The sequence below is a fragment of the Bradysia coprophila genome, unplaced genomic scaffold (assembly GCF_014529535.1).
Source record: "Bradysia coprophila strain Holo2 unplaced genomic scaffold, BU_Bcop_v1 contig_297, whole genome shotgun sequence".
Taxonomy (NCBI): Eukaryota; Metazoa; Arthropoda; class Insecta; order Diptera; family Sciaridae; genus Bradysia; species Bradysia coprophila.
The window spans coordinates 9,428,837-9,456,776 of record NW_023503555.1 but is presented as its reverse complement, the minus strand read 5'-3'; the positions used below and the strand labels follow the sequence as shown (position 1 = coordinate 9,456,776).

General features: G+C 36.2%; 2 protein-coding genes and 1 long non-coding RNA gene across 3 annotated transcripts; 2 read left to right on the top strand and 1 right to left on the bottom strand.

Annotated features, from left to right (window-relative positions):
- Positions 1 to 11: 11 nt before the first annotated feature.
- LOC119079142 lies at positions 12 to 18,956 on the top strand. Its single transcript, XR_005088108.1, has 4 exons — positions 12 to 22; positions 2,615 to 2,622; positions 17,757 to 17,761; positions 18,793 to 18,956. It is a non-coding gene; the product is annotated as an uncharacterized LOC119079142 (long non-coding RNA).
- Positions 8,351 to 12,730, top strand: LOC119079023. The gene is made up of 5 exons (XM_037186802.1): positions 8,351 to 8,425; positions 8,489 to 8,562; positions 8,625 to 10,880; positions 11,478 to 11,540; positions 11,925 to 12,730. The coding sequence occupies exons 1-5, from the start codon at positions 8,421 to 8,423 to the stop codon at positions 12,221 to 12,223; spliced, it is 2,697 nt and encodes an 898-aa protein (XP_037042697.1). The 5' UTR covers positions 8,351 to 8,420; the 3' UTR covers positions 12,224 to 12,730.
- A 4,213-nt stretch (positions 18,957 to 23,169) lies between the features above and the next one.
- On the bottom strand, positions 23,170 to 27,940 carry LOC119079062 (putative inorganic phosphate cotransporter). Its single transcript, XM_037186871.1, has 10 exons — positions 27,700 to 27,940; positions 25,170 to 25,345; positions 24,959 to 25,097; positions 24,705 to 24,904; positions 24,536 to 24,649; positions 24,310 to 24,474; positions 24,028 to 24,244; positions 23,645 to 23,833; positions 23,528 to 23,577; positions 23,170 to 23,465 (listed from the first exon to the last, which is right to left on the bottom strand). The coding sequence occupies exons 1-10, from the start codon at positions 27,731 to 27,733 to the stop codon at positions 23,202 to 23,204; spliced, it is 1,548 nt and encodes a 515-aa protein (XP_037042766.1). The 5' UTR covers positions 27,734 to 27,940; the 3' UTR covers positions 23,170 to 23,201.

The window sequence follows — 27,940 nt, the reverse complement described above, 5'->3', positions numbered from 1 at the left end:
ATTCATGAATCATCAACAAAATGTTCCGTGTCACATACATTCTGTTCTTGTTACTGATGGAATTTTTATTGAATTCAGTAATGTTAAACATTTTTTTCTGGGTCAAATTCAAATTTTTTATTAATAAATTCCACGTGTGTACTCACTTTTCATTGTTCCATTTGATAGCCGAAAAAGGAAGATGTTCGACATTATTCTCCCTGAAATTCAAAAGGTATAACGACAATAACAAAAAGGAGGGAAGAGTTATAGTTACACTAAAAATATTTCCTTTGATAATTTTTCAAAACTCAATTTCGTTGTAGGTTTGTAGACCTTTAGTGATTGCGTTCATTCGAATACTTGTGCAGGGAAACTTCGAAAAGTAATCCAGTTAATGTGTAACTCATCCTGCAACTCATTTTTCCGCGTAGCTTTTCTTTTGTTGAGATAATGTCTTCTGCAGGATTCTTGAATTTTAGCTTGGAATAGATAGGGTTTGACCTGACCTGAACCGGAAATCATAAGACTTGGAAAGTTCAGGTCAGTTCAGATATTTTTTTAAATGTCCCCTTCGGGGGCTATATTTTTTGAAAGGCGCTTAAATTTTAAAAAAATCATGCAAAAATCCAAAAGGCTGAATTCACAGCATGGTCAGTGCGGACCTATTTATCGTTGGCAATACCTGACCTGATTAAAATTTAAAATGTCTTCCCCAAAAATTAGGTAACCTGACAACCTGTTAGTTCAGGTCAGGTCCAGGGCCTATTATTCCCTTGACTGAAAGTCAGGGTCTTATGAAAGAAAATACCCTTAAATGTCCGTAACGCTAAGTTCACTTTGATATTTTGAAAATGTTCTACATTAGCAAAAAACGTTAAATACAGAAAACGTCCGTACACTTGTGGACTCGATAACTCGAGTAATTCTTTACCGATTTGCAAAATTTTGGTTTTAATCGATGGAGAATGAAAATCATGAGGTTAAGTTCGTAGATGGGCAATATTGGGGTAATGAGATGGGAGTAATTCTCAAGAGAATTTTATTCCTTGTTACCGCGATAACTTCCGTAATTCTTATCAGATTTTCAAATTTTTTGTGTAATTCGACGAAGATTGAAATTCTTGAGGTTGAGTTTGCAGATGGATAATGTTAGAACAACGAGATGGGAGAAATTCTTCACAGACGCTTTTCCTTGTGGACTCGATAACTCGAGTAATTCTTTACCGATTTTCAAAATTTTGGTTTTAATCGACGGAGAATGAAAATCATGAGGTTAAGTTCGTGGATGGGCAATATTGGAGTAATGAGTTGGGAGTAATTCTCAAGAGAGTTTTTTACTTGTTACCGCGATAACTTCCATAATTCTTATCCGATTTTCAAAGATTTTGTCTTAATCGACGAAGATTGAAACTCTTGAGGCTGAGTTTGCTGATGGATAATATTCGAACAACGAGATTTTCAAATTTTTTGTTTTAATTGACAGAGAATGAAATATTGGAGTAGTGAGTTTGGAGTAATTGTAAATATAACTTGTTACCACGACATTTTTGCAACGGATTTCCAGAAAAATTTCTTATTTGACGAGTAGTGAAATTCTGGTTTTCTGGTCTAACAGTTTAGAAGTACTTCCCAAAAGAGTTTTTGCTTGCTTGCTTGAGAAACCGATAGCTCGTGTAATTCTCAGAGGCTTCAAAAATCAATTTCGACCAGTAGCGAAATTCATGTGGTTAAACTCGAACATTGCAATTTAATTGGACTAGAAATCTGGGATATACGACAATTTTTGGGTGAAATCGTATTCTTAAAAGAATTTTTTTCGTTCCTAAAATGTTTGAACGAGTGTGAACTTTGCGGCCAGAGCGAAGCGAGGGCCGTAATTCACACGAGTTTTATTTTTTCAAGAGGTAGGCAAGAAATACGCCGCCTTTTTAGCGCTTTTAGTAGACTCATATTAGGAGTTAAACGTACCTCGCTGGACCTTCCATTCATACTGCTTTTTAGAAGATAATATAAACGACTCGTAATGGAGTAAAAGAGTAAAGAGTAAAACTATAATTTTGTGATCGTTTTTACAAGATATGGGAGAAATTATACTCAGACGCTTTTCCTTGTTATCGTGATAACTTAAGTAATTTTTGTAGATGTTTAATATTGGAGTAGTGAGGTTGGAGTAATTGGAATTGTAAACACAACTTGTTACGACATTTTTGCAACGGATTTCCAGAAAAATTTCTTATCCGACGAGTAAGTGAATCTGGATTTCTGGTCGAACAATCTAGAAGTCTAAAACAATCTTGCTTGCTTGATAACACGATAACTCGAGTAATTCTCAGAGGCTTCAAAAATTGCAGATTTGAAAATATGAAGTGTTTTCGACCAGTATCGTAATTCCTGAGGTTAAATTCGAACATTGGACTTTATTGGACTGGTAATCTGCGATATACGACCATTTTTTTTTCGTTCCTAAAGTGTTTGCACGAGTGTGAACTTTGCCAGAGCGAAGCGAGGGCCGTAATTCACATGAGTTTTTTTCACAGGCAAGAAATGCGCCACCTGTTCAGCGCTTTTAGTAGACTATATAGGAGACTCATATTAGGAGTAAGACATCGCTCGCTGGACCTACAGCTCATAGCTCTTTTTGTTTCTTCAGGAAATTAAATAAATATGAGTAAAATGAAGCATGTGAATCTGCTGTTTTCTAAATAAAAGAGACATCACCTTTTCATGTGACTTTAGTTTTGTTATCTCAAAAACACCACCTTATTTAAAAATGGCTGGAAAACTAAGACTGGAATTATAGAAAGAAAAAAAAAGCCAGTCAAGGGACCTGACCCACCCAAGAGGTGGGGCCTAGTGTAGAATTAAATTTGCAAAAATTCCCACAAAATTCTCCACATATTTGTACATTTTTTCAAAAAATAACTTCTACACACCTTCAAAGTCAAATTAATTGCTTTATTCACTTTAAATTGTACTAAAACAGACAAAAGAACGCAAAGACATGCAAAATGTGCTGAAAATGAAGCGAAAATTTGTGCAAATTTTTGTGAATTTCTGTGAAATTTTGCAAATTTTGCAAATTAATTCTACATAATAGGCCATGGTCAGGTCGATAAAGGTTTCAGGTCAATTCAGGTCAGGTCAAATATAGAAATACAGGTTCAGATAAAACTCAGGTTTCATGTTTTTCAGGACAGGTTTCAGGTTGACTTTGCCCGTTATCAGCCCTTGACAAAAATTGACAACATCAGCTTATAGGTTTATTTCAAGGCCATATGAATTGTCAAATTTCATCCACAGAACCATATCCTCAATAATATCTCTGTGTGAATCACGTAGGCGCCCTAGGCGTCGTTGCTCGATTTGTATGAAATATCACGTAATCGACGTTGCTGTGGATGAAATAGTCGTTGTTCGGGTTGTCTTTACAGTTACTTGGAACAAACCTATAGATCAAGTTCAACTAACTGAAAACCCGAACACTGACAGCTATTTTGAGTTGTTACTGTATGTTAAAACCGTAATTTAAGAAGGCGATCCTGATTTTGCCAAAAAAAATAAATTTTGTGGCTCAACTCAAGGATGATCCCTATTGGTAATAATCAGGATCCGCTTCCTCCTTTAAGAGTTATAAGAATGCCCTGCCGCCCCTGTCGGAGGTAATTCATTCCATTGTATCTTGTATCCTAGTAGTGACACGTCGTTGTTGTTTTTTTTTAAATAAATGCTATTTACCCCTGGGTGCACTAATTGCACCCGGGTGACCAATCTGTAGAAGGAAAATTCAAGTTGACTCTAATGCAACAAAGCATAAATTGAATAAGGAAAAAACGATTTGCCCGTGTAGCACTGTATTTTTGTACCGAGGGGAGAAAGTAGGAAATTCCAACAAGAGCGATTTCCTATTTCTTCCACAGGTGAACACAACGCTTTTTAGGCGTGAATGTTGTGTTTTGCCGTTTTTATCCACGAAACGAAAAACATGGATTCGCAATGCTATTTTCGAAAATATAGACAAAGTTACAGTTCGCATGAGAAAACTTCTATTTTCTCCCTACTAGAAATGTCATTCGACCGTTGGGGGGAGAAAATAGGCCAAAACACAACGCTTGCATGAAAAGACCATCAGTAGTAGATCGTGTCTTCGGGCATACATCAGTTTAAAGAAAGAACTGAATAACGAGTAGAATTATGTCCACTTTTGAAGCTATCGTACTGTTCATCTCACTTGTCGAATTGCTCAAATTCCCCTCGCCACCTGAATTTTAATTTAAAATGGAATCGCGACGGTATGGAACGTAGTTAAGAATGGTTTGAATAATAAAAACAAGAATAATAACGCACATGTTTCAAAGTGGCCTGGTCTGAAAGTTTATTTAAGAGCGAGTCAGGTAGAATTCACGATTTTAGGACTTGTATTATGACTGTAATGATACATTTTTTGCTGGGTTCTACAACTTAATATATAATTTAATGCATTTATTACATAACACATGGAAAAAAATTGAACTAAATCGATCTGAAATAGGATAAAAATTGATTTCAAAGACACCTTGCAAGAAAACTTTCAAACAATTTTTCACAAATTTTACCAATTTTATCAATGGAAAATCACTATAATACCATTCTTGCCACTGAGTTTTATCACGCGCATGGAAAAGAAATAATCATTCTTCGAAATATAAACGTAATTTTGTTTCAAAAAATTTGAACCGATATTTCATTACGTTGTTGTTTATAATGGCGACATGAGCAAAGCCGTCACTGTACCGAAGCCATGAATTGAAAACTGTCACAAAGCAGAACATATGTGATTGTTTTGAATATACAAAAATGTGCGTAAAATCGAGGTTATTAGCACGAAACAACAACAGGCAACCATTTGTTGACTCAAAATCTAAATGCTTATGCATGTGATATGCTGAGAACAAAACTTGTCTCAAAATCAATTCATTCATTTGCACATAAATCCAAAAATGGAAACTTGCTTGGTAGTATGATTGGAAAACTGCGTTGTCAGTGAGCGACCTCGCATGTAAAGCGCAAACTTCGTAAAAAAACGATTATGTATATCTGCAACACTGGGCAACAGAGGGCATGTACACGGATGATGACATAGTGCGTTGGATAGATCTCCGTTGGTCCCAGTCACGTCTGTGTGGAGACGTAACCCACCCACCCAATATGTGAAAATGAAAGTGCACCAATCCGGTCGGCCGTTGGTGTGATAAGGTATTTGGACCTCATGTGTTCAAACAACTCCATTAGTCGCGATCATCCATATGTTGGGCGGACCGGAAAAAATTTCTACCACACAGTAAAAAAAAATCCTGGTTTGAGCCTTATATATGTGATCGAGACTAATATAGGTGATCGAGACTCAGGTGTGTTCCATATTCAGGGGACCGAGATCTATCCAACGCACTATGTCACGATCCGTGTACTTGAACTTTGTTGCCTACTGAAATGTAAACATTAGAACTTCTAAATTTTTGTTATGACCAACGAAATTTCGCTTTTGTTTTGGTGCAAAATTCTAACGTATCAACACCGCATTCAACTCTTACTCTGTAATATCGCGTATGAAACAAAATTTCGAGAAAACTTTTTACGACCGAAAGGAAACATTTTATTTCAATGATGCTTCTACGATCTTTGAGACAAATTATAATAGGTTCAGCAAAAATCGAATGAATATTAATTTTCTCTCTCTCTCTCTCGTACAAATGGAAATTTTGAGTCAACTTTGAAATAAAAATAAATTACAGCGAAACAAGTTCAAGATCTATTTCGTACTGCAGTGCGGATGATAAACTTATTCGATTCTATATAGGCTACCAAGCGTCGCCTTTCATGAGTTGTACTCTAAATGTGGTACTGGAACTGGACAGTGTATCAAACAGCAGAAACAATTTCATAAAAAATAGCAACGCTGAAGTACGTTGAAAATAGTAAATTACTGTCAGCTATGATCACTTTTGCTTGAAGTTGCACCAACTGAAAATAGAAACTTTACTTATTACATGAGATTGTTTTGCGGAAAACAAATGCGGAATAGATGTGGGATTGCCAATACAGGCTAAGCGGTTTCGGCAAAATATCGTATGCACAAATGATATTTTCACCGTCAACTAAAATATGAGTCAGTGACTATGAAAACTTACTCCGCCGTTCAATCGAACCGAGATACCTTTTTTCAGTTCTACTAGCATAAGTATTGGCTTCCACTCAACAAAACGTATTCCGTGAAAGAGCCGTGAGAGAGCGAGTTGTCAAGTAAACAAAGCGAAAATTGAAAAAAATTAAATTTTGTCATTCACACGGAGTACTTTTTTGACAAGTGGAAATCAAGCCTTACTGTCCTGTAACTTTATTTCCAGTACGCTTGGATAAAAAAAAACATGATTACAAGAAGTAAACAGAAAAATGAAAACGTTCAGTGGATATATTGAAAATATGCAAGACTGTTGCATAGAAAATAAATATCTACAGCAAGTTTCACCCCTTATATTGCCATAATTCCTTATCAAAACTAGATGATGTAGATTTATTCCAAAACGACCGAGTATTTATTTCGTTGTTGAGTGAAAGATGAACTAGCAGATTATGTAATCAACAATCAGCCAAAAACCCACACACATTGAAGTAAATCCTCTCTCACACGCTTACGTAGATTGTGATATGCGCTGATTTACTAACACATTTATTTTTTGATCTAGTAAACCAGGACTATTATGACGTCAAATTAGCCATACAATTACTTTCTCATTGTTCATAAATTTATTCGGAAGCAAGTGCACGATATCTAAATCTAAGTTTCATAATTTTTGATCGCAAAATGGGTAAAAATTTTAAATACGGATCAAAAAAAGATCGAAAGCGTAAACAGAGAATGAAATTGTTTAATCAGTGAGTGAAATGTGATAATAAAATTGAATAAAAAAGCGAAATTTCACTATGCTTCAATTTTGCAAATTTTGCTCACGTGTATACTGTGATGCCATCTTTGTCAGTTATTTCAATTTTATCAGAAGAAAAGCGCTATCGACCAACAATTGTCTAATAAGAGGGAAAAATAAAAGAAACTTCTATTTTATAAAGCAGTGGTGTGCCCCAATTCGTGTTTCGGGGAAATAATTGAAAAAAATAATTTCTTTGTTTTGCGCGTTTCCATCAGTCAAAAATATTCTAGAAAGTGTTTCGATAGCAAAAAATAACTTTTAGTTTTTTGGACTCCAAATCAATGTTTCGTTGTTTTATGATGACTTTCAAATTAGAATTGCACAAACCATTGTACAGAGCTCGTACCACCCAAATCCTAACTCAGCTCAAAAACTTATGTTTCCTACAAAAATACGGTTTTTTCGTAACAACAACCGCTATCATTTTGTTAGCAATGTTATTTACACAACTATTTTGACTTCATACTTTCACGTAAATAACAAAATGAGACGATGAGTGTACAGAACAGCCAATAAAGCATTCTTCTTTATCCAAAGCACGTTGAGTCAATAGCATCAAATTATTTCTTTTCAACAATTCTCGCGTGAGAAGGTGCCGGCATGTCTACCATCGTAGATACAAATAATAAAACTTCAACTTATGGAGATTCATCACACGGTGCCATTGGTGTGTGTGAAGTATCTGCGAAAAAAACCTGCGAATTTTAAATGTCCAAAATTTGTTTCCTTGTACAAAGGCTTTTCCGCAACATTTTGTAAAAGGAGAATGGTTTTTGAAATACATACGGAGATGTGCACCATTTTTCCTTTTACAAAAAGTTGCGGGAAAGCCTCTGTACAAGAATCAAATTTTGGACATTTAAAATTCGCAGGTTTTTTTCGCAGATACTTCACACACATGTGCCATTGTCTTACAATACCACAGAGCGTTTTCAGGATTAACTGATGTTTAGGAAATTTAGGGACTACTGGTATGATATAAGTTAGTTCACTTACATTTGACAAGTGGAGCACAGAAAAGTATAGAAAATTGTCAATTTGAGTTTCATCTCTCACCTCCATAGAAATTGAAATTTATTCAATCTACTCAAGCATTAGAGGTACTCTAAAAATAGTATTGAAGTAAATATTGAAAAACAGTTTCATGCAAAGTAGTGGCATTAGCAGATTTAGATTATTATCCACTTTTGTTGAAGTTAGTTACTAGTTCGTCCTTTTACTTGCCCTTACCACGAACCTAAATAAACTGATCTTTTACTTTTTTACGTACACAGTGACGCAAGTCCTATTACTAGAAAAAATTAAAAAAAAAAATTTTTGTCGTAGACTGGAGATCTAAATGTTCTCTTCTGCAAATGTTTCGTAAACTTTTATTCAATTTGTGTCTTTTCTCTATACAGAAACAGAAAAATTAAAACGTTCAGTAATAAAGCCGAAAATGCCGACGAATATCTTTGTGATGAGTCTGACCCTGTCATGAGGTAATTTTTAAATTACTCACTTCTGACGATTGATACGTTGAACAAGAAAATACTTTTGGACAGTAACAGGAAAACGAATACGTTCAGTGGCGATATTGCAAATACAATTTTGACCGACGAAAACGAACGACGTAATGGTATCATAACAGTCAGCTTTTTGCGAGTTCAGTTTATATGCATTGTATATTCACAATTTTAGAAAACGCACCAGACGAAACATTCACAAGCGAATCGGAATATGATGAAACTGCTCCGTTTTTTGACAATGAAAATGAATTGGAAAGAAATTCTACAGTCGAATGGATTGACAGTGAAGATATGGAGATGGACATTTCATCTGAATTATTCATCAACATTAATTCATATTCTGAAAGTGGAACGATTGCAACTGATAGTGCAACAACAGACAATTTCGAGCAATGTTCACGCTCTACTCCACCAAACAACTCAGACCAAAATTGTTCCACAGAATCTTCCGGACTTGACGATGAAGATTACGGCAATGATCAACATTTTGATGTATCGGCAGCGACTCGCATCGACGGACGACGAATTGTGGAATGGGATTTTCTTTTAAAGCAGTTAACTGATGTCGCGGATCATAAATATGGAGAATGCTTGTTCGGTGATACGTACGTCAGAAAGGAAGTAAGAAATGGTCTTCACTCAAAAATGATCTTCGAGTGCACCAAGTGTGGTAAAGAGTTTCCTATATTGACCAACGAAAGTGAAAAAACGACAGAAACTCTCTGCATTAACTCCACTGCAGTACTGGCTTCAAACATGATCGGAATTGGGCATTCACAACTTGAACAATTTACTAGTATTTTGGATATACCGACGATGTGTGCAGACCGATTCAAAACTCTCAATGACGACATAGGGGCACTGTGGGAAATAACAGCAGAACAGTCAATGAAGGATGCGGCTGAAGAAGAACGACAAGCTGCAATAGAACGTGGTGATATTGACGAAGAGGATGGTGTCCCTTTCATTTCAGTTGTCACAGACGGTTGTTGGTGTAAACGCTCTTATCATAAGAATTACACTTCATTATCTGGAGTTGCTGCAATAGTTGGTGCCACGTTCGGTAAAGTCCTGTGGATAGGTGTTCGCAACAAATATTGTGTTGTTTGTGTTCGCAATAAGAACAAAAATCTCACGCCACCGCCACACTTCTGCACAGCAAATTACTCTGGTCCATCATCTGAAATGGAGTGGCAATCAATAGTTCAAGGATTTGAGAAGAGCGTGGACATGTACAATCTACGATACACCAAAGTCATTGCGGATGGTGATTCCAGCACATACTTGAAAATTTTGGAAGCCAAGCCGTATCAACACCGTATCGTTGAAAAAGACGAATGCTGCAACCACCTTCTTCGAAATTTTCGGAAGCAACTAGACCCAGCAAAAACCGGCTGTCCGAGAGGATTGACGAAACATGTAGAGAGCAGTATGGAACGGATTCGAAAAGGAATTTCTTGTGCAGTAAAGCATCGAAGCGAGGAGAATTTGGATGAAAATGAAAAAATCTCGCTCCTGAAATCGGACATCAGCAACGTTATTCATCACGTCTTTGGCGACCATGCGCGCTGCCCAGAGTACATCAAAGAGTTCTGCAAAGAAGAAGAAAATTATATTCCGGCTTTGAAAGAAAGCGGTACGTATGAAAAGCTTTCGACACCAGTCCGTAAACTGATGTATTGTGCAAAGGACCTGTTGCTGGGAGAGACGAACAACATTGCTGAGCATTATAATTCTATCGTCTGTAAATTCGTTGGTGGCAAAAGGGTTAATTTTGCCCTGTCCAATGCCTTCTCATACAAAGCTCACGCTGCAGCCGTTCAGTTCAATTCGAAAAAAGCTGTGACAACCCTATATCAGACGGCATTTCAAAGAGATCCTCCAGCACTAACACAAAAAATTGAATCGAAACGACTACAAAAAGCACTTCGGGAAAAAGCAAGACGCGCTGCAAATAAGGAGAACCATATTCGTCCAAAACGTTTCAACGACCAGAAAGAAACAGGTTCCGGTTATGGTGAAAATTGCCAGACCACAGATATGTCTGTTACTGATTTCGAAAATGAAAAAAAAATTTTTTTGAACAAACTCAAAGACAATCAGGTCAATCGGGCTGCCAATGAAGAGAATACTCGAATGAAAGAGAAAAGTGCTTTGTACAAAAAAATCACGAGCACCGTACTGTTGGCTTCTAGTTTTGGAGGTATATGTAAAGCGAGAGTTCTGTCCAAGCATGTAAAGGACGTGTGCAAAAAAATGATTGCTCATAGCAAAGCGAAACGACACAACGATGAATCGCAACCTGTTGCCAAACAACAACTCGCTAAGCAACAGAATATATCCATCCAAGACTGTGGTGTTTATGTTGACAAAGAACATATGTGCCTAGCTGCGTCACCGAGTGGAATCACAAATGACGGTGAAATAATCATTTATTTATTTATTTATTTATTCCGTTTATAGACCAAATAACAGGCCGAAGCCCAATAACAATTCAGTCTGATCACAAAAAACAAATAACTAGATAAGACAAGATCCGTAAAACATTATATAAGATAAAAACAAAATTAAGAAAATGAAAAGAAAGAAAAAAGTCAAATAAAAGAAACCATCAAGATCAAGCATAAATTAAGTTATAAATCAATCAAACAAATAAGATCACCAGACAAAATATTTCTTCACTGATCTAGCAAACGCCACTGATGAATTGTTGACAATGTCGAGATCTCTGAAGAACGTATCATGATTCCTTTGCATCCTATGTAACGGTGAATTCGATTGATAGTTTGTGACCATCCTCGGAGGATAAAACACATCCATCTGCCTCGTGGTCCTAACTGGATGCCGAAATGAGAGACGCTGAGAAAGCACAGAGTTAACACGATTATGAATCATCTTGTGAAGCATAATTTCATCCCCGACCAGGCGACGCGTTTCCAACGATTGAAGTTTTAGATGCATTAGACGTTCATCATACGGAGGCCTCGGGTGTGCAATACCAAACTTGAAATAGAACATTCTTGTGTCATTGAGGTACAATGTCCTATCGCAATTCTTTCCAAGGACCCGAACGACCCGTCAGTTTTGTGTGAGTACTGCTTTTTTTACTAGAATTAATTGTTCAGAGATTGCACTCGCTGTAAAGGGCAAGGGCATCTGAAAAAATCGTCGCTTCATGTATTTTTGAAATTTTTTCTTGCTTTGACCAAGAGTAATTTTTTGGACCCAAACGATACTGATTTGACTGGTGCGAAAGACGATCCTGTTGGGAGGAGGACTTGACTTGACTTTATTTCACTGCCGAGAAATTGTCTTTGGGAAATACGATATGATTTGTGAATGGGTTGCGTGAAAACGGCAATCTTGGGATATCTCCGACGTCCCACTGACCGTGACCCATATTACATCACATGGAATTACCATTTTCCCATCGTCCCAAATTTTCATTCAAGTTTTCTTTCAATAATTGCAGCTAAACTACCATATATGGGCAAAGCGAAAGACGGAAAGTTCGGATTGAAAACGACGGATGATATTTATTATCAGATCCAAGGCCAATTGCACATATTGGACAAGAATGTTTGCTTGTTCGCTGTTTGGACATCATCTACGTATAATTTATATATTGAGCGAATCGTAAGAGATGAAGACTTTTTCAAAAACAAAATGGAAAGTCGCTTATTATCGTTCTACTATGACTGGTTGCTACCAGAATTGATTGATCCACGATTGAAAAGAAATATGGCAGTAAGAGAACCCGAACCCGAATGATTTGTCTACATGTAGAAGAATGCTTTTTATGTCATATGAATGCTTTTATCGATTTTCTAATTTCCTCCAATTTTATTGTATTTTCTCTTTCTTTCATTTTAAATTTTCTTTTTGTTTGTAAATTTTCGTTGATCGATTTTTGAATAAAACAAAGAAATTGCTTTTTACACGTGAAGTTTGTAAGTTGCATCACGTAATATTGGTGTTCAAACTTCACAACTGACTTTCATTTTTTTCAAATATTGTTCACACATCACAATCTTATGTTACGCAAATTGTTGGTCGCAAATCAGATTTTCTGTTGAACCAGATATGAGATACTTACAAAGTAAAAGTTATTTTCATATAAGACAAAGGTAAGTATGAGAAAGTCAATAAAACTGCATATATTTCATATTTCCGCACACACTTTGGAACTTCACACACTGCAGCTACGTAAATACATATTCATAACAGAGCTAAAGGCTAAGAATCGAAATAGTAACACGAACATGACATTTCATTCTAATATACGAGCTAGAAGACAAACGAAAGAGCGAGAGAGCCAATATGATTATTTACAAACATAATTTTCACATGACGATTTGTAAAGTGTTTTACCAAAATACTAGTTTTGAATATATCGCGCTACGTCAATTAAAAAAAGTCATGGCTAGAAATCGAGACGGCTGTTGTAACTGTCAAAAATTTTAGGACCATCAATTTCGAGCTGACGTGCTCTTAATTGCAGGAGTGCGATGGAATTCTAAAAATTGTCTGTAAGTTACCAGTCACGTCACATCATGTAACAGTTGTTTGCTGGTAAAAACATTCCAACTGCTGATCTCTCGCATTTTTCAACGAACGCAACAACAACCTAACAAATCAACCCCACACTGCAATTGGTTTCGTTATTTGTCTGGAATATTGTATACATAACCACCAGCAATGGTTCAAATGTTCAATTTTCTAAAATAGTTTGAATTAATGATTTCCACCTTATACCAGCAGACGAAAACAATTGCTGATGGGATCCCAGACAATAACACGAGAATAAATATTGCAAACCGGGTGTCTGTATTCCTTAGTATAGTGTATAAATGGTGCAAGTGTTGAATAAAAATTGAATTTCTGTCGTGACGTTGGATTTTAAGTTTCGGTGTTCGCCAGGAATATAACACACACGGAAAGGTGAGACTATTATCGTCAGGCGTTACAAATTAAAGATAAAAATCATTGCTTTTGTTATTGGTTTGTTTTCCCTTTGCGAAACTTATAATAGGAACAACAGAAAAAACCTCAATGATTGGAAGGTCTTGTTAGTATGTTGTGCCGTTGGTTGTAGGAATAAAATCGATTCTGTTGGGCAGACCTTGGACAGTCTAAGTTAGACTATACATACTACATATAAGATGCACATTTCGTACGATTTTACACAAATACATGTATACGAGTTGACGCTTTCGATAGTTCAATTTGTCACCTTAATAGACTGTTATGATCAGAGCGAGAAAACCGAAGACTAGTTATTATAAATTACCTTGGGGTACTTAAGTATAGTTTCCACTAAAAAAGAGCACTCCGTTTAGCCTCCGTTTACATGACAGTTGTAAAATAGAACTAAGGAACTGTCACGTAAACGGAGTAAAAAATTGAAATAAGTTCAATTTCCACTCCGTTTGCGTGACAGTTCTTTTGTTCTATTTTACAACTGTCATGTAGACGGAGGCTAAACGGAGTGCTCTTTTTTAGTGGAAACTATACTTTATCAAAGTATTTGCTTCTTTTCCAACGTGGTACATTGAGAGCCAGAGGACAGAAGACCAGTTTATTTTATCTTGTCAAAATATCTTCTTCTCTTTCATCAAAGACTATTAAGAGGGCAAACACATATTACCAAACATTTCGTATTTCATGTTTGGACCACATATTTTACGTAATTTTGTTCGAACTTTCACCTATAGGTATAATTACTTTTAGGGGCAGACCAGAGTCATCTTCAAATTGCATTTTAGTGTCCTCGATACGCCTAACTTCTTTCGTATTTAGCAAAGCCTATTTACGTACTCTTCTACAACGATTGATATTTCGGTGGAAGTTGTCTCAACTGCAATAGAGTGTTTAAGTGAGAGAGATGGCGAAACGACAACCTTTTGTTCCATCACGGGGTCTTCTGTCAGATTCTTTTGTATAATCGATGACAGCAGACACAGAGTTGATTTTCCATCTCGCTCTTTATAATCACCGTATAAATCGTTTAAATAAGAGCGTTTCCCACACGGAGTTCATTTTTCGTTGCACGAATTCGTTATTGCTCACGCTGTGCTGCAAAGATAATAATCGCTGTTTTAGTCGGTCTTTACGAAGTAGATTCTTAAGCTGTAATCGCAGTTCACCGTTTTGGGTCTCCGTTTAGACAATGCGCATGCGCAGAGATAGAATTCTCTCTGTGCGCATGCGCAATATCTAAACGGAGACCCAAAACGGTGAACTGCGATTGCAGCTTTAAGCTGCGAGCGCACTTACACCGTTTAGCTCTCCGTTTACGTTTTAACAATGGAAAGCGGGAGGAGCTTCCATTGTTCATTCGTAAACAGAGTGCTAAACGGCGTAAGTGCGCTCGCAGCCTTATGCTTAGTTTCCTCTTACCAAAAAAGTATTTCGTGTGAGAGACAAAATTGATTTTTCTCAATTTTTGCTTTGTTTATTTGACATCTTGCTCTCTGACGGCTCTCTCAGAGTACTTTTTGTTGAGTTGAATAGAAATTTTGATCGCAAAACTTCACACATCCGTTTCCTCACTGTTTACGCGACAACAATGAGAAGAGATAGAGAGAGAGAGAGAGAGAGATCAGTTGTTATTGTGTTAACAGTGAGTAAACGAAGTGAAATGCAGATTAGGCTTAGATATGGTTTCCACTCAACAAAAAGTTTTTCAAATAAACAACGCAAAAATTGAAAGGAGTACTTTATTGGTAAGTAGAATTCAAGCATTAAAACACGAATCACATGAGCTCCGTCTAAACTTTTAACAATTGTATATTTTCCGACAACATTTTTCATGAAATTTTTATATTTAGTGGAAGTTGCATGTGTAAATTAGTCTAATATTAACATTTGTGATAACATTTTGATCTTTTAGTAGCATGAAAACATATCCATAGGCCAACATTTTTGCATACAATTTTGTGAACTTCAAATTAAAACAATGTCTCCTCATACCCATCTTGTATCGAAATAACATATTCATTTCGAATTAAAATTGGCATACGCAGCATTTTGAGCTACTAAGACTAACGCCTGAAAAGTTGTTGGCAGGATATTCTTCAAAATTATTTCATAAATACTAGGTCCCACTTTTTGCGTGAGTCAGGTCCCTTGACTGACTGTTTTTCTCATTTTTTTTTTGCAATTGTTACAAAACTATCATAAAATGGTCTTGCTTTATAATAAATTGTTCATTCCGTTTATTTTATTTCAACCTAATTTTCAGAATTAAACGAAGTGAATTTATTCCTACATTTTCAAACGAGGCTTACGTCTTATTGTCTGCTAAACCGCACTGAATAAATGACGTATTTTTTATTTACTAATTTTATGAAAACGAAACCCTCGCTTCGCTCTGACAGGAAAGTTTGCCCATTTGCTCATAAATAAATTAAGCAACTCGTGTGTATTACGGAATTCGCTTTGCTCTGAAATGTTTTATCTTTGTTTTTCCATAATTTTCGGAATAAATCGAGCTTATTATTCCGGTATTTTCTATTATTCCATCAACTTATTGCTTATTCCCAAGGAATTTCAGGTCTCTTTGAATATAAAAAAAACTTTTTGGAAACGAAGTGACTATTTACAGGCGCCTGCGAATAGTCTTTACATTCTAGAAAATGCTATTCGCAGGCGTCGGTGAATAGTCAAATTATTATTGAAAATGCTATTCGCAGGCGCGGGCGAATAGTCAAAGTATTATTGAAAATGCTATTCGCAGGCGCCGCCGAATAGTCAAATTATTATTGAAAATGCTATTTGCAGGCGCTGGCGAATAGTCAAAGTATTATTGAAAATGCTATTCGCAGGCACCATCACATCGTAGTTCATAGAAACAATTGCTGTGAGATTGGTTATGGGCGCAAATGATAGGGGGTGGTGAACTGATGTCATTATAAAACCCTTAGAGTAATTACACCTAGAGAGGAAATTTGTACGACGAAATGTGGTCCCAACATCAGTTTGTATAAGATACACATTTCGTATAATTTTACACCAATACATGTGTGCGTTGACGCATTTCCACTTTTGATAGCTCAATTTGCCATCTTAATTAAAAGGGCAAACACACATACCAATAAACATTTCGTATTTCATGTTGGGACCACATATTTTACGTAATTTTGTTTAAAAAAATATTTTTCGTAGAAATACCAATTGACCATTTGTCGAACGACCGACCGTACAACTGAGAGGTACCGATGGCAACTTTCACTGATCTAAAACAAATATTTTTAATATAAATGTACATAAATATCCCGATGGATGTGAGGACAGCACGAGCCGTCAGTTGTAATAAATGTACTTTTTAAAACACTTCGGCTGTTTAAACAATAGACCGTGTGAAGTATAAATAACTTATTTTTAATTGATGTAGATTATTATTCTGCAGAACAAAAGTGTGAACAGAAAATCTGAAAGATGTCGTCTTGATTTTAAATTTCACTTTAAAATCTGTAATCTGAATAAGCCTAAAATGATATCTCGATACATTCTAATTCATTCTAATTCATTCTAATTGGATTCTTACTAAGATTCTAATAAGTGGGATGGCATCGGGATGGCAATAATATTTTTCAATAATTTCTATAAAAAATGTTTAACATTTTTTTTCAATGGTTTTCATGGTAAATCTTCTTTTTATTGAAATATGAAACTTTTTTCTCAAAATGGCACACGGTCTGTTGTATTTTCCTTGTATAAAATAGCCACAATGCGGCTACTAAAACAACTGGATTTACTTGGACATAATGGTCACAAAGCACTGTAGCTGTTGAAGCGATTGGATTTTCCTTATACAGAATTTCCACAAAGTGGCTATCAAAAGAAATGGATTTTCCTTGTACAGACCTCAAGGCACTATGGCAAACAAAAAAACTGGATTTCCTTATACAGACAGAATTACTACAAAGTATTGTAGCTATCAAAATGGCTTCAATTTCCTTATACAGAATGGCCACAAAGTCTGACCTGATGTGAAATTTTTTAGCCTAAACTGAATTTACTGAAATCTAAAAATCGGAATATATGTATATTCAATCTGAAATGATCAGATCAGTTTCAGGTTCAGATTGATCTGACATTTTTAGGAAAGTTTCAAGTAAAATTTTTAGTTAAACAGATCACTTCAGATTTTAGCTCAAACTGAATCTGAAAAATCCGATCTAAAATTATCAGATTCGGAACAAATTCAGTTGACTGATTTCATATCCACTTTTTTCAGATCAGATCAATACAGAAACAATCTGTTTCAAGTCCTATCAGTTCAAGCCAGATGAGACGTGAGCACATGTACATCACATTTAGCCTCATATGAAAAAATATTTTTAATTAGTCGGTCATGCGTGGTCAAGGAAGGTGACCCGCGGGCTGTTTCTTTCAACTATGATTTGAGCTCCCGACAATGTATCATTATTTGCACTTACAACCGATCACAAAAGAACTGCTTACATTACTGTATTCTTGCCATAAACGATTATGTGAGAATAGCTCCATTATTATTCCATCACATCTAGTATTCTCGGTCATTCGATACTGACTTGTGTGCCTGCGCATAGCGCCATTATAATAATGTAGCTATTCGCCGGCGCCTGCGAATAGCATTTTCAATAATACTTTGTCTATTCGCAGGCGCCTGCGAATAGCATTTTCAATAATACTTTGTCTATTCGCCGGCCCCTGCTAGAATTTCTAGAATTTAAAGACTATTCGCAGGCGCCTGCGAATAGCATCTATCTTTTGGAAATCCGTCGAAAATCACTAGCCAATGTTATCAAGCGACATCTTCGGGAAATATCTCTGTTGTCACCAGTCTGTTACAGCGCATTTTCGAATTTAGCCGCGGGAATGTCGTTCCTCGTCAATTTTTTTTAATCCTTTCAGGATTGCTGAAGTGATCGAAGAAGAAGAAGTGTGACAAACATTTTTCACAATAGCGATTTTCTCACCTAAGCTGAAACTTATGAAGCATTTGTTCTCATCTCACTACGCTATGGTCACTAACAACACTCACGAAATGAAATTTCCAATTTTTCCCCCACTCGGTGAACAAATAACTACTAGGCCCCATCTTTTGGATGGGTCAGATCCCTTGACTGACTGACTAATTTTCTCAAGAAGATTTTTGTAATCCGAGCAAAAAAAATCACTCTAATAAGTTATATAAAAGTACAAGGGTATGCGTCCAGTAGCAAAGTTTAGCTTAGAGATTCTTATTCCGTTTACTTAAATACCACAGATTCTCAATCCACATAAAAACTTCGATCATATCACGTACTTCAAAATGCACAGTGAAACTGAAACAAATTCAGAGACTTTTTTAGTGTTAATTCGGGCAACATCTGAGATATTAAAACAAAATTGCTTTAGTCTTTATTGTTGATTGAAGATCCCGTGTAGATCAAACGTTGTGTCCTTAACCAGGACGTTTGGGATTACTGAAAATACCCCCAGCTGAAATGTCTACAGATAAATTGCTAAATGAACATCAGAAAAAATATTAAAAACAAAAAGAGAAATCGATTCTCTTCACTCACACGACTCACGTTAAGTGAATTTTGAGATAGAATTGCTATTTCAACCTCAGGTGCTGATATCGGTCACTGGCCAGTATGGTCTGATCATCCTCAGTTGCTATGTCAACACCCTTCACAACATATAGTCTACCTCTATGCCGTTGCATGCACCTTATTTGTCTGCGTTTAATAAACATCAGCAAAATCTAGGCATTTTCAATAGATCGATGCAAAATCATTTACTTCAACACTATTAACGTTCACTTTGTTATAAAAGTTAATATCAACCGAAGCTAATCATTTATTTTTGCAGTCATTGTCGATAACAGATGACATAGCTGTCCGTTATGTATAATCGGTTATTATATGATGCTCTGCCTCTCGCATTTATCAATGTTATTTTACATAATCTCCGTACACCTTCTGGTGGAATAATGCCTGAAAATATATTTTTTTAATTAAAATAAATACAAAATGGAGCAGCGCACAACAAAATGTTCATCGTTATTCAGAAAATCCAGCAGGGGAGAAATTTAATTCGCGACAACAAAGCTCTGTTCCTTGTGTTGTCAATTCCATCGTGTTGCTTGTATTCCGACGACGATGTTTGATTAAAACATGACTATGTGAAATTATTGTTTGTCTATAATACCAAACACAAGAGACACTGGTGGTTCACTTATTACGAAAAATCATGCTGGTTGCCTCTTCCTCTTGAACTATTATGTTCTCGTCTCCGCAATACACAAAGCCTGCTATATGCCAGAATCGTTCAAAGAAAAGAAAAAACGTCGAGCCAACACATACACACTCACCACCGAAAACCAATGAATATTTTCTGTATGAAAAGAATTTCATTTCACTTTGTGCACTGCACAACAAAATATCCAGAAACAACATTCTCTCTCACTGCCATATTATTATATAAAGCGTATACAAAAAGCTTTATCTAAAACTTTAATATACCACCTGGAATGATGGCTGTCATGCTGTGTTATTATCGGCATCACTCGGGGGGTCAAATGTAATTAAATTACAGGTTAAAAACATCGTATCTGAGAGCGAATCTATCGCGTACTTACTAAAACATTAAACGAAGAAAATACAAGAATGGAAAGGAAAAATGAAAAAAAGATTGAAACAAAACAACGAAAGGAAAATAACAATTTTCTTCAATTTGCTTCTGCTACAACAGAATCAATTAGAACGTGCAGTGAAAACATATTTCGTTTGGTGGGAAATGATTTTTCAACGTCAATGTTACATTGAATTTTCTATTTTGATATCATCTTTTCGGATGAAAATATTTTTTTTTTCATCCTCCACCATCCACAATTCGGATGTTTATCAGAACGTACAATGCTCATCGATTTCTTTAATTTGGTTTATGGACTTAAAGTGGATTGGATGTGAATTTTTTCTGAACTGAACAGAAAGTTTGCAATCACAAGATCACACCAGTTCGGTTGTTTGTTTTCGATTAGATGGACATCAGGGGGTATGACCACTGACCACGCGAAAGAGTTATATGGGAAAAAAGAGTGTTGTACCGCACGCTCTGTGATTTCTAGCTAGACCAAGGAGATATTAAAGTCTACAACGACATTAAAAACAGACGATTACCTCAATCTAGTGTTTGCTTTTATGATAAAATATAAGTTAAGTCGCAAAGACAATAGTTTAATAGTGGAAAAGTGAGTGGTGGATGATCTGAGGTTAATGGTGCATGGGTTTTTCCTGTAGTTCAATAAATGCGTCACAAAGTTTCCTCACAAATTCAATGACATAGATCGTATGTTTAAGCAGTTTTCAGTAAAAAAGCATTTGAATGAAATTTTTCCAGCGCCGAAATTCTGATCTTATCTTCTAGTCTATGACACATCAATTAATTTTGCTCTTTAAATTTGGGCAGAACTCATTGGATAACCATATTGCAGAAGGAAGTTTGCACAAAAAGTTTTTTAAGATATTCACCACCCTTAATTTTTGAGATTTTATAGATTTTCAGGGAAAACTCTGGAAATTTATGTGGAAAATGGGGAAATTGAAAAACGTTTGGTCATGTAAAAAAAGTATGAACCTTTACCTTTCGTTTAAGCCCCATATCGGCATTCTAGCATGTACATAGGCTTCACAATAATTCATCAAAATGACTCTTACACTAAAATCTTTGGTGAGAGGTTGTGGGTCGTGTGGTGGGTTTTTTTTTGGGGTGTTAATCTTTTTGGACTCAGTAGACCAATATTATTCACTGGTCTAAAGCGCAGCATTAGACTATGAAGTGAACTATTTCTGTTATTGCGTGGCAAAATCCGGTTTCGAAGCCTATTCGAAGAGCTGAACTTCAGATTTCGAAAGACGTAGTCGGGTTCCTTAGTGATGATCACCTTATGCAGGAACGCGGAGGTGAGATAGTCCCAGTACACGAAAAGACTATTTCCCAAGAAGCCTATGTAGATGGCCACCAACAGAGTCATAGCGGCCGATCCCATAAGCGAGAAACGAATGCAAGCATTGAAACATCTCTCGAAGATACTCTTAGTCCCAGATGGGGTAACAAAAGAGCCTTCACTAGCAACTCCCTCGTCTTGACGGGTAGAAATCGAGCACTCGGCCACATGTTTCTTAGGCCAGCAAACACCTTGGCTGAGATTTTCCTAGCATGACATTCCCAGCCCATGCGACTGTCTAACGTCAGACCCAAGTTCTTCACGCTATCGCATTGTCTTGACCGAAACGATTCAAAATCAAATTTGTAGTGTCGCTTTCAATTCCTCTTGAGCTTGTGCCAGAATTAGAGTACGCAAATTAGCGATATACCGTGCAGCGTATACATTGACACTTTTCGTTATATTTGACTGCGCCAAATACATAGTTTCGACACGATCTTCCATTGGTGCAACTATTTCCATTGTTTCTGGGGTTTCTTTTTGCCAAAAAGTTTTTGGATCAAAGTTGAATCGAACTCTAACTGCTCCGAAGCAGGATTTGGTGTGGAATCACGAATATGATTTTCGTCGGCATTGATTTCACGGTCAGTGAATTCGATCGATGAAGTCCAATCTATATTTCAATTGTACATAAAAATGGCTTTACTCTTCCCTTTCACTGTCTTCAACCTGTTACAGACGGCAAGCATATGACCAGAATTATCATCTGGTCTATTACTTCCATAGATCAAAGTAATGGTTGATTTTAAATCTTGTACTTCAATTTTTTTAACATGCATATTACTGTATAAGATTAAAAGCGGTATGTGACAGGTGGCTTTGAAGGCATCGAGATACATTCAATAATTTGTCTCCAAACTAGAAAATTCGTCCTTTTACGAAATCTTGCATAAAAGTTGCGATTGAGTTACAAACAATTTTTTTTTTTTTATCGATGAAGAACCTAATTATAAGACACTTTGTCTCGTATCATATGCCAAAAAAAGTTAAAACTTTTTTTATAAATCATTTTGAAAGTCACTAAAAACACGAAAATTCGAATCGAAATACAAAAATTTTTGATGACATACTGTATTTCTATTCGAATTTTCGTGTTTTTAGTGACTTTCAAAATGATTTATAAAAAAAAGTTTTAACTTTTTTTGGCATATGATACGAGACAAAGTGTCTTATAATTAGGTTCTTCATCGATAAAAAAAAAAAAATCAATTTCAATTGTCGTTTTCCGACCCTATTGAGCAATCTTCGTCGAGCAGCTAAACGTTGTTCCTCGAATCGAAACATCACAATTCCCTAATTTTTGCCAAACCTTCCCTTTATAGGTAAATAATGTTGACTAATAGTGACAGACGGCTAACTATGATTAGCACACCATTCACTTTTATATATTTTTCTATTATGGCTACCGTGTGCCAATTTCCAAAGTTGCATGGTGCCAAATTACTCTTCAGATGGTGAATCTGGCACTGTGCTAAATTCACATTACAGTGGAAACTGGCACGCATCAAACTTGCATGGTGCCAATTTACCCTACCCCTTATGTCAAGGAAAAAAAGTGAAATCGAAAAATGTCCATTTTGTCTCTCACACGGAGTACTTTTTTGGTAAGTGGAAATCAATCATTAGTCTCTGAAATGACGCCATTTTCCAGCGAGAGGTAGTATTCCTGTATACGCAGTAGATGAACATTAAAGTACTCTCCAACCGATTTCCGTAAACTGATAAAATGAAACTCCATTTTTGGCACTTTAAAACTAAACTTAAAATTTATTCCTTCAACTTTGAGTCATTCGAACTGAAATCACTTTTCTCTTCATGCGTAATTTCTTCGCCCTTGTCGAGCTCTTCCAACTTTTCTTTCACATTTTCCACACTTTTGTTACTAACGTCGCCACCCTCCGCGAGTGTCTCTTTTTCCAGATTATTCCACGGTTGCAACTCACCCGATGCCCATATACCATAGATAACTGATGTTAGCGCAAATATTACGAAAGCTGTCCAGAATACAATGCGCCATTCATTCATCAAAGACTATAATAACGACGCGAACTATTAGAAAATTTGATCTTTATGGATTCGGAGAGACGACTTACATTCGGTGTTAGGACTCCGACAATGTACGGTGCCAAAATTCCATTGATACCTACAAATTTAATGAATTCAGATTTAATGAATTCGACGCAACTATTGGACATTGTCATTTTCGTTACCTCCGACTCCATTAGTTATCGCCATTATGACACCAGCAAAGTTTGGTGCGAGATCCAAATTATTGACTTTCAAACCCGAGTAGAAAGTTCCCATGAAGCCCATGCCAATGGTGAATAGAGCCACAACCACAAATTTGTTGCAGCCCGCATAAGAGGCACCAATTATAAAGCAACCAGGTCCAACAGCAGCTAAAGCGGTGGATTGAAAAGCGTTTTAATTAGGTCGAGGTGGAAAAGTAGTAGACAAGTCTTCAGTCGTGTTGTGTTAGCCTAGCTATTGAGAGCTTCCGAAAGCTTGGAACTTCAATCTAATCCGATTTTTCGTCGGAGATGCTCAAAGCTCTCAAAAGCTCGTTATAAGTAAAAAGCTAAGGAAGCCTTACCCAAGATCGTGAAGAATTTTCTGACGTTCGTTATCGACATGTATCTTTTTGCAATTATGAAATCACTCAAAAACCCGGTCAATTGAGCAACGATCCACATAGCAAGGTAAGGAAGCGCATTGTAGAATCCATTTTCTTTGATCGAGAATTTAAGAACGTCGTTCATATACTTCGGAAGATCGGTTACCATAATGAAGAATCCCCAATTGTGTCCCAGCTGAATGAAAATAAGCAAATTCGAATCAGTCGAATAATCAGTCAAAACTTGGTTTCTTATTTCACCTGTGCAAAAATCAAAGCAATAACAGCAGGACTGCTGAGTATATGTCTCCATGGTACGGCTCGGTTCTTATCTCGTTCTATTTGTCCCATTTCTCTCTCCAAATGTTCCTTCTCTTTATCGCTGACGAACGGATGAGAATCTGGGTCTTTGTAGCATATTAGTGCCTTTGGTGGATCAAGACTCTGAGATAGATGGATTTCCCTTCGAAATGTGACTTAAACTTACAAAGATTACAATCCAAATGAATGAAATTCCACCGAAAAAGTAGAACACCGATGCCCATCCATCGTACGCGCTGAGGAGAGCACCAGATACTAGTGACCCAAATATGGAACCGATCTGCGTATAGTCAGATTGAAGTGCATCCAGCTAGAAACATATATTGTGGAAGTACCTGAGCTCCAGAGTATGTTAGAGTACCCATTTTACTTCGTTCAGCCAATGGAACCCAAGCTGCTAACAGTGCATTGCATGATGGAAAAATTAATCCTTCGCCAAGGCCTATAATTATTCGCAGGGTGATCAAAGCTGCAGCACCGCCACTTTCAACACAGACGGGTGTAATGAGGGTGAAGAATGCCGCTACAGTCATACCTAAACACAAACATGTTTCAACTAGTTCCCTAAATCGAAGTTTCTTTTACTTACCGACGAGAAGTGTAATTTTTCCGCCATACCTCGATGCTACTACTCCACCGGGAACGTGAGTGATAACGTAACCAATGTAAAAAGAGGCTAAAATTACACCCTGTAGTTCTTCCGACCAATCAAAGTCCCCGCCAGGTTTCTAATTTTATTGAAATTAACTGAACGTAGTCAGTTACGTAGTCATCACGTAAACCTAGATTCAACAACTTACACTGTCACCAGGCGTACCATTATCTTCGACAAGACATTCCTCAGCTGAAGCACTGTGGCCATGACTTTTAACCATTTTCGTTATTGACAACGACAATGACGTGCGAATGGTGTAGGCCAACATAATAGCCAGAAATCCCATTGTCGACACAATCAGTCGATGTGGGATTATGAAAACTGTAAAATGGAATAAAGTGGGACTATTAATAGAAAATTGTCAATCTAGTGGTAACGTTAAAGGGCCTATTTTAAGGAAATTAAATTTCCAAAAATTCTAAAATTTTTCCGTCACTTTTCGTCGTTTCATCTAAAAACACAACAGATTGCATCGTAAATGTTGTTTTTACTGCCTTTTTAGTTGTTTTTCATGTCTTTGAGCTTAACTGATTACTTCGGAATGAGATTCCTTAAATTCCTTAAAATAGGCACTAAGTGTTATGCATATCTATCTTCAAACTTGTCAAATCTGCTACTTCTTTTGTTAAAAGTAACCCTCATTAGTTACATCAATTATTTTTATTGTCGCTGTCGATAAAAGATGACTAGCAACCTCGCTAGCTACTCTTAAAAAATAAGAGTCAGTTTTGTAGGGTTCTTGAAAATCTTTTACTTCATCAGGCTTAACTTACTTCATTTGACTTCATTTCTCTTGTTAAAGTATCATGGTTGAACTAACTTCTTTGTTTCCATTTTAACGAATGAAAGACGTTGTTACAAAACACAAATGCCGCTTTTGGTATAAAATTCCTTTCAAACATTTCAGATGAAGTGTATAAATACAAATAGCAATTTATTAGACAGTTTCCTCAACTGACGTATAAATTATAAGTCAACTTATAATTTCAAAATTATAAATAAACTTCCAGAACGTCTTGTATTAAGATGTGACTTATTATTCATTTGCGCAAACTGTCTTTTAAGACACACAAAAAATTTCATAAATTTAGTATTCCGGTCTCAGAGAATTTTTCTTTTATTTCGATATAAGTAACAAATATGCCAAATGAATTGTTTTGTGGAACACAGGTGTTAATAAAATGACAATTATTGTTTGTTATAATGAAGAAGTCTATTCAAAAATGTAGAGCATTTGATAATAGAGCAAAATACAAAATTTAAGGAATATTCGAAATCCAAAATTTTCTTATTCATTGCAGTTTGTATTGGAAATATTGAGCCAAAGCAATAAAAAATAATTTAACATAAGAAGAGACTCATACAAATAGTGTGCATAATAGCTAGTTGTACAGAAACGCTTTGTATCTCTTCACCTTATTATTGAGATTATATTCTCTTTCTATTATGTCCCAATATAATAGATCGATTAAAAGAGAGGATTCGCCCAGTCTCATCAGCAGACACCTAGTTATTTCCCTCTTTCAGTAACTCTGTACACCGATAAATAGAGAGTTAGCAAAAGAAGGAAACATTCTATAAACTTTAAGAGCTTGAATCGGAATCATTCAGCAACCACAAAAGATTTCCACTGACTCAGGGATTCGAATTCGACCTGCTACAAGCGTGGTAGTATAGGACCTCTGAACTTTGTAGGAAGCAGTTTGAAGCCAAGTTTGAAGCCCAGCACGAGTATGATGTGAAGTATATTGACAAAAAAAAATCGACAGCATTTTTTTGCAACTATCAAGTTCCCTCTCGAATTTTGTAAAAGCAAGATTATTGGACCGAAATTCCTGCAAGGAACAGTTTTCGGTGAGATATAATTTACCTTATTTCCTCACCTCAAAAGGCGTTTTGTTGACCATTGGACGAATGACGTTCGTAGTGAGAAAAGTGTAACACTTTCTCTCTCACGAGGAGAAAGCAGAACTTTTCCCCCTTGAACTGTCACTTTGTTTATGTTTTCAAAAAACCGTAAATCATACCTCGTACGTATGACAAACGTTGTGCTCACCTCTGTAACATCTGTTCTTGAATTTTCAAAATTTTTACAAAAACATTTTTTGAGGAAAATTAGGGAAACTATGGTTTCCTATGATAAATATTTTTCCTAAAGATAGTTTGTTGGTCATAAAGTACGTAGCTCTAGTCACCGAAATCACCCAAAAAAATCGAATAATTATCGAAGTATCTGATATCCAATCTTCTACTTCATTAGTTTTAACATAATTTTTTTTTCTATAAAAGCGAATACTACTCAGAGATCATTGTTTATTGTTTGTCATAGTTTTCGATAACAGGTATCGTATCGAACAGTCATATGTAATAGCTCTTATTTCCCGAGCTGCCTTAGCAGTTACAAAACGTGAGTGACCGTATTGTAGTGGCCTTTCATTAATTATTGTGAAAATTCAAGTTTTCGTTTTGTAATATATGAGTAGTAGAACACGTCGTAAACTAATTCTACTCGGCTATTGCGAACTCTATCAATCACTCAATCACTTTCATCTAAATGGTTCGTTCAAATATTTTCTGTCTCACACGTTTGAAAGCTTTCCATTTCAACACTAAGGCAGAGGTCAGTTATGAACGGAAATCGGAGATGATGGCATGTCAAACCAATTCAAACTTACATTTCGACAATGTCTTCCGCCAACCCGTTAACATGGTTAAATTTATTTATTCAATATTGACACAGAGCAAATATATCACAGACTCGCGTGCAACAGTTAGAACACTCAAAACGTTTAATTATCGTGACGATATTCAAAATTTGTTCCAAATATTGTTCGATAACAATCACCCAATCACGAAAAAAGAAAAATTGTGAACCGTTTCCGATCGCTCATCGAAACAGTCTGAACGAACAGACCG

What these genes read in the sequence shown, in the direction of transcription:
- LOC119079023 (XM_037186802.1), top strand. An exon ending in CACAAATGACGGTGAAATAA is followed by an intron (nt 10,881 to 11,477) that starts TCATTTATTTAT and finishes AACATTCTTGTG; the next exon opens with TCATTGAGGTACAATGTCCT. An exon ending in GAACGACCCGTCAGTTTTGT is followed by an intron (nt 11,541 to 11,924) that starts GTGAGTACTGCT and finishes CAATAATTGCAG; the next exon opens with CTAAACTACCATATATGGGC.
- LOC119079062 (XM_037186871.1), bottom strand. Translation starts at nt 27,733, where the DNA reads ATGTTAACGGGTTGGCGGAAGACATTGTCGAAAT. An exon ending in TAACATACTCTGGAGCTCAG is followed by an intron (nt 24,650 to 24,704) that starts GTACTTCCACAA and finishes GACTATACGCAG; the next exon opens with ATCGGTTCCATATTTGGGTC. An exon ending in TCATTTGGATTGTAATCTTT is followed by an intron (nt 24,475 to 24,535) that starts GTAAGTTTAAGT and finishes GATCCACCAAAG; the next exon opens with GCACTAATATGCTACAAAGA.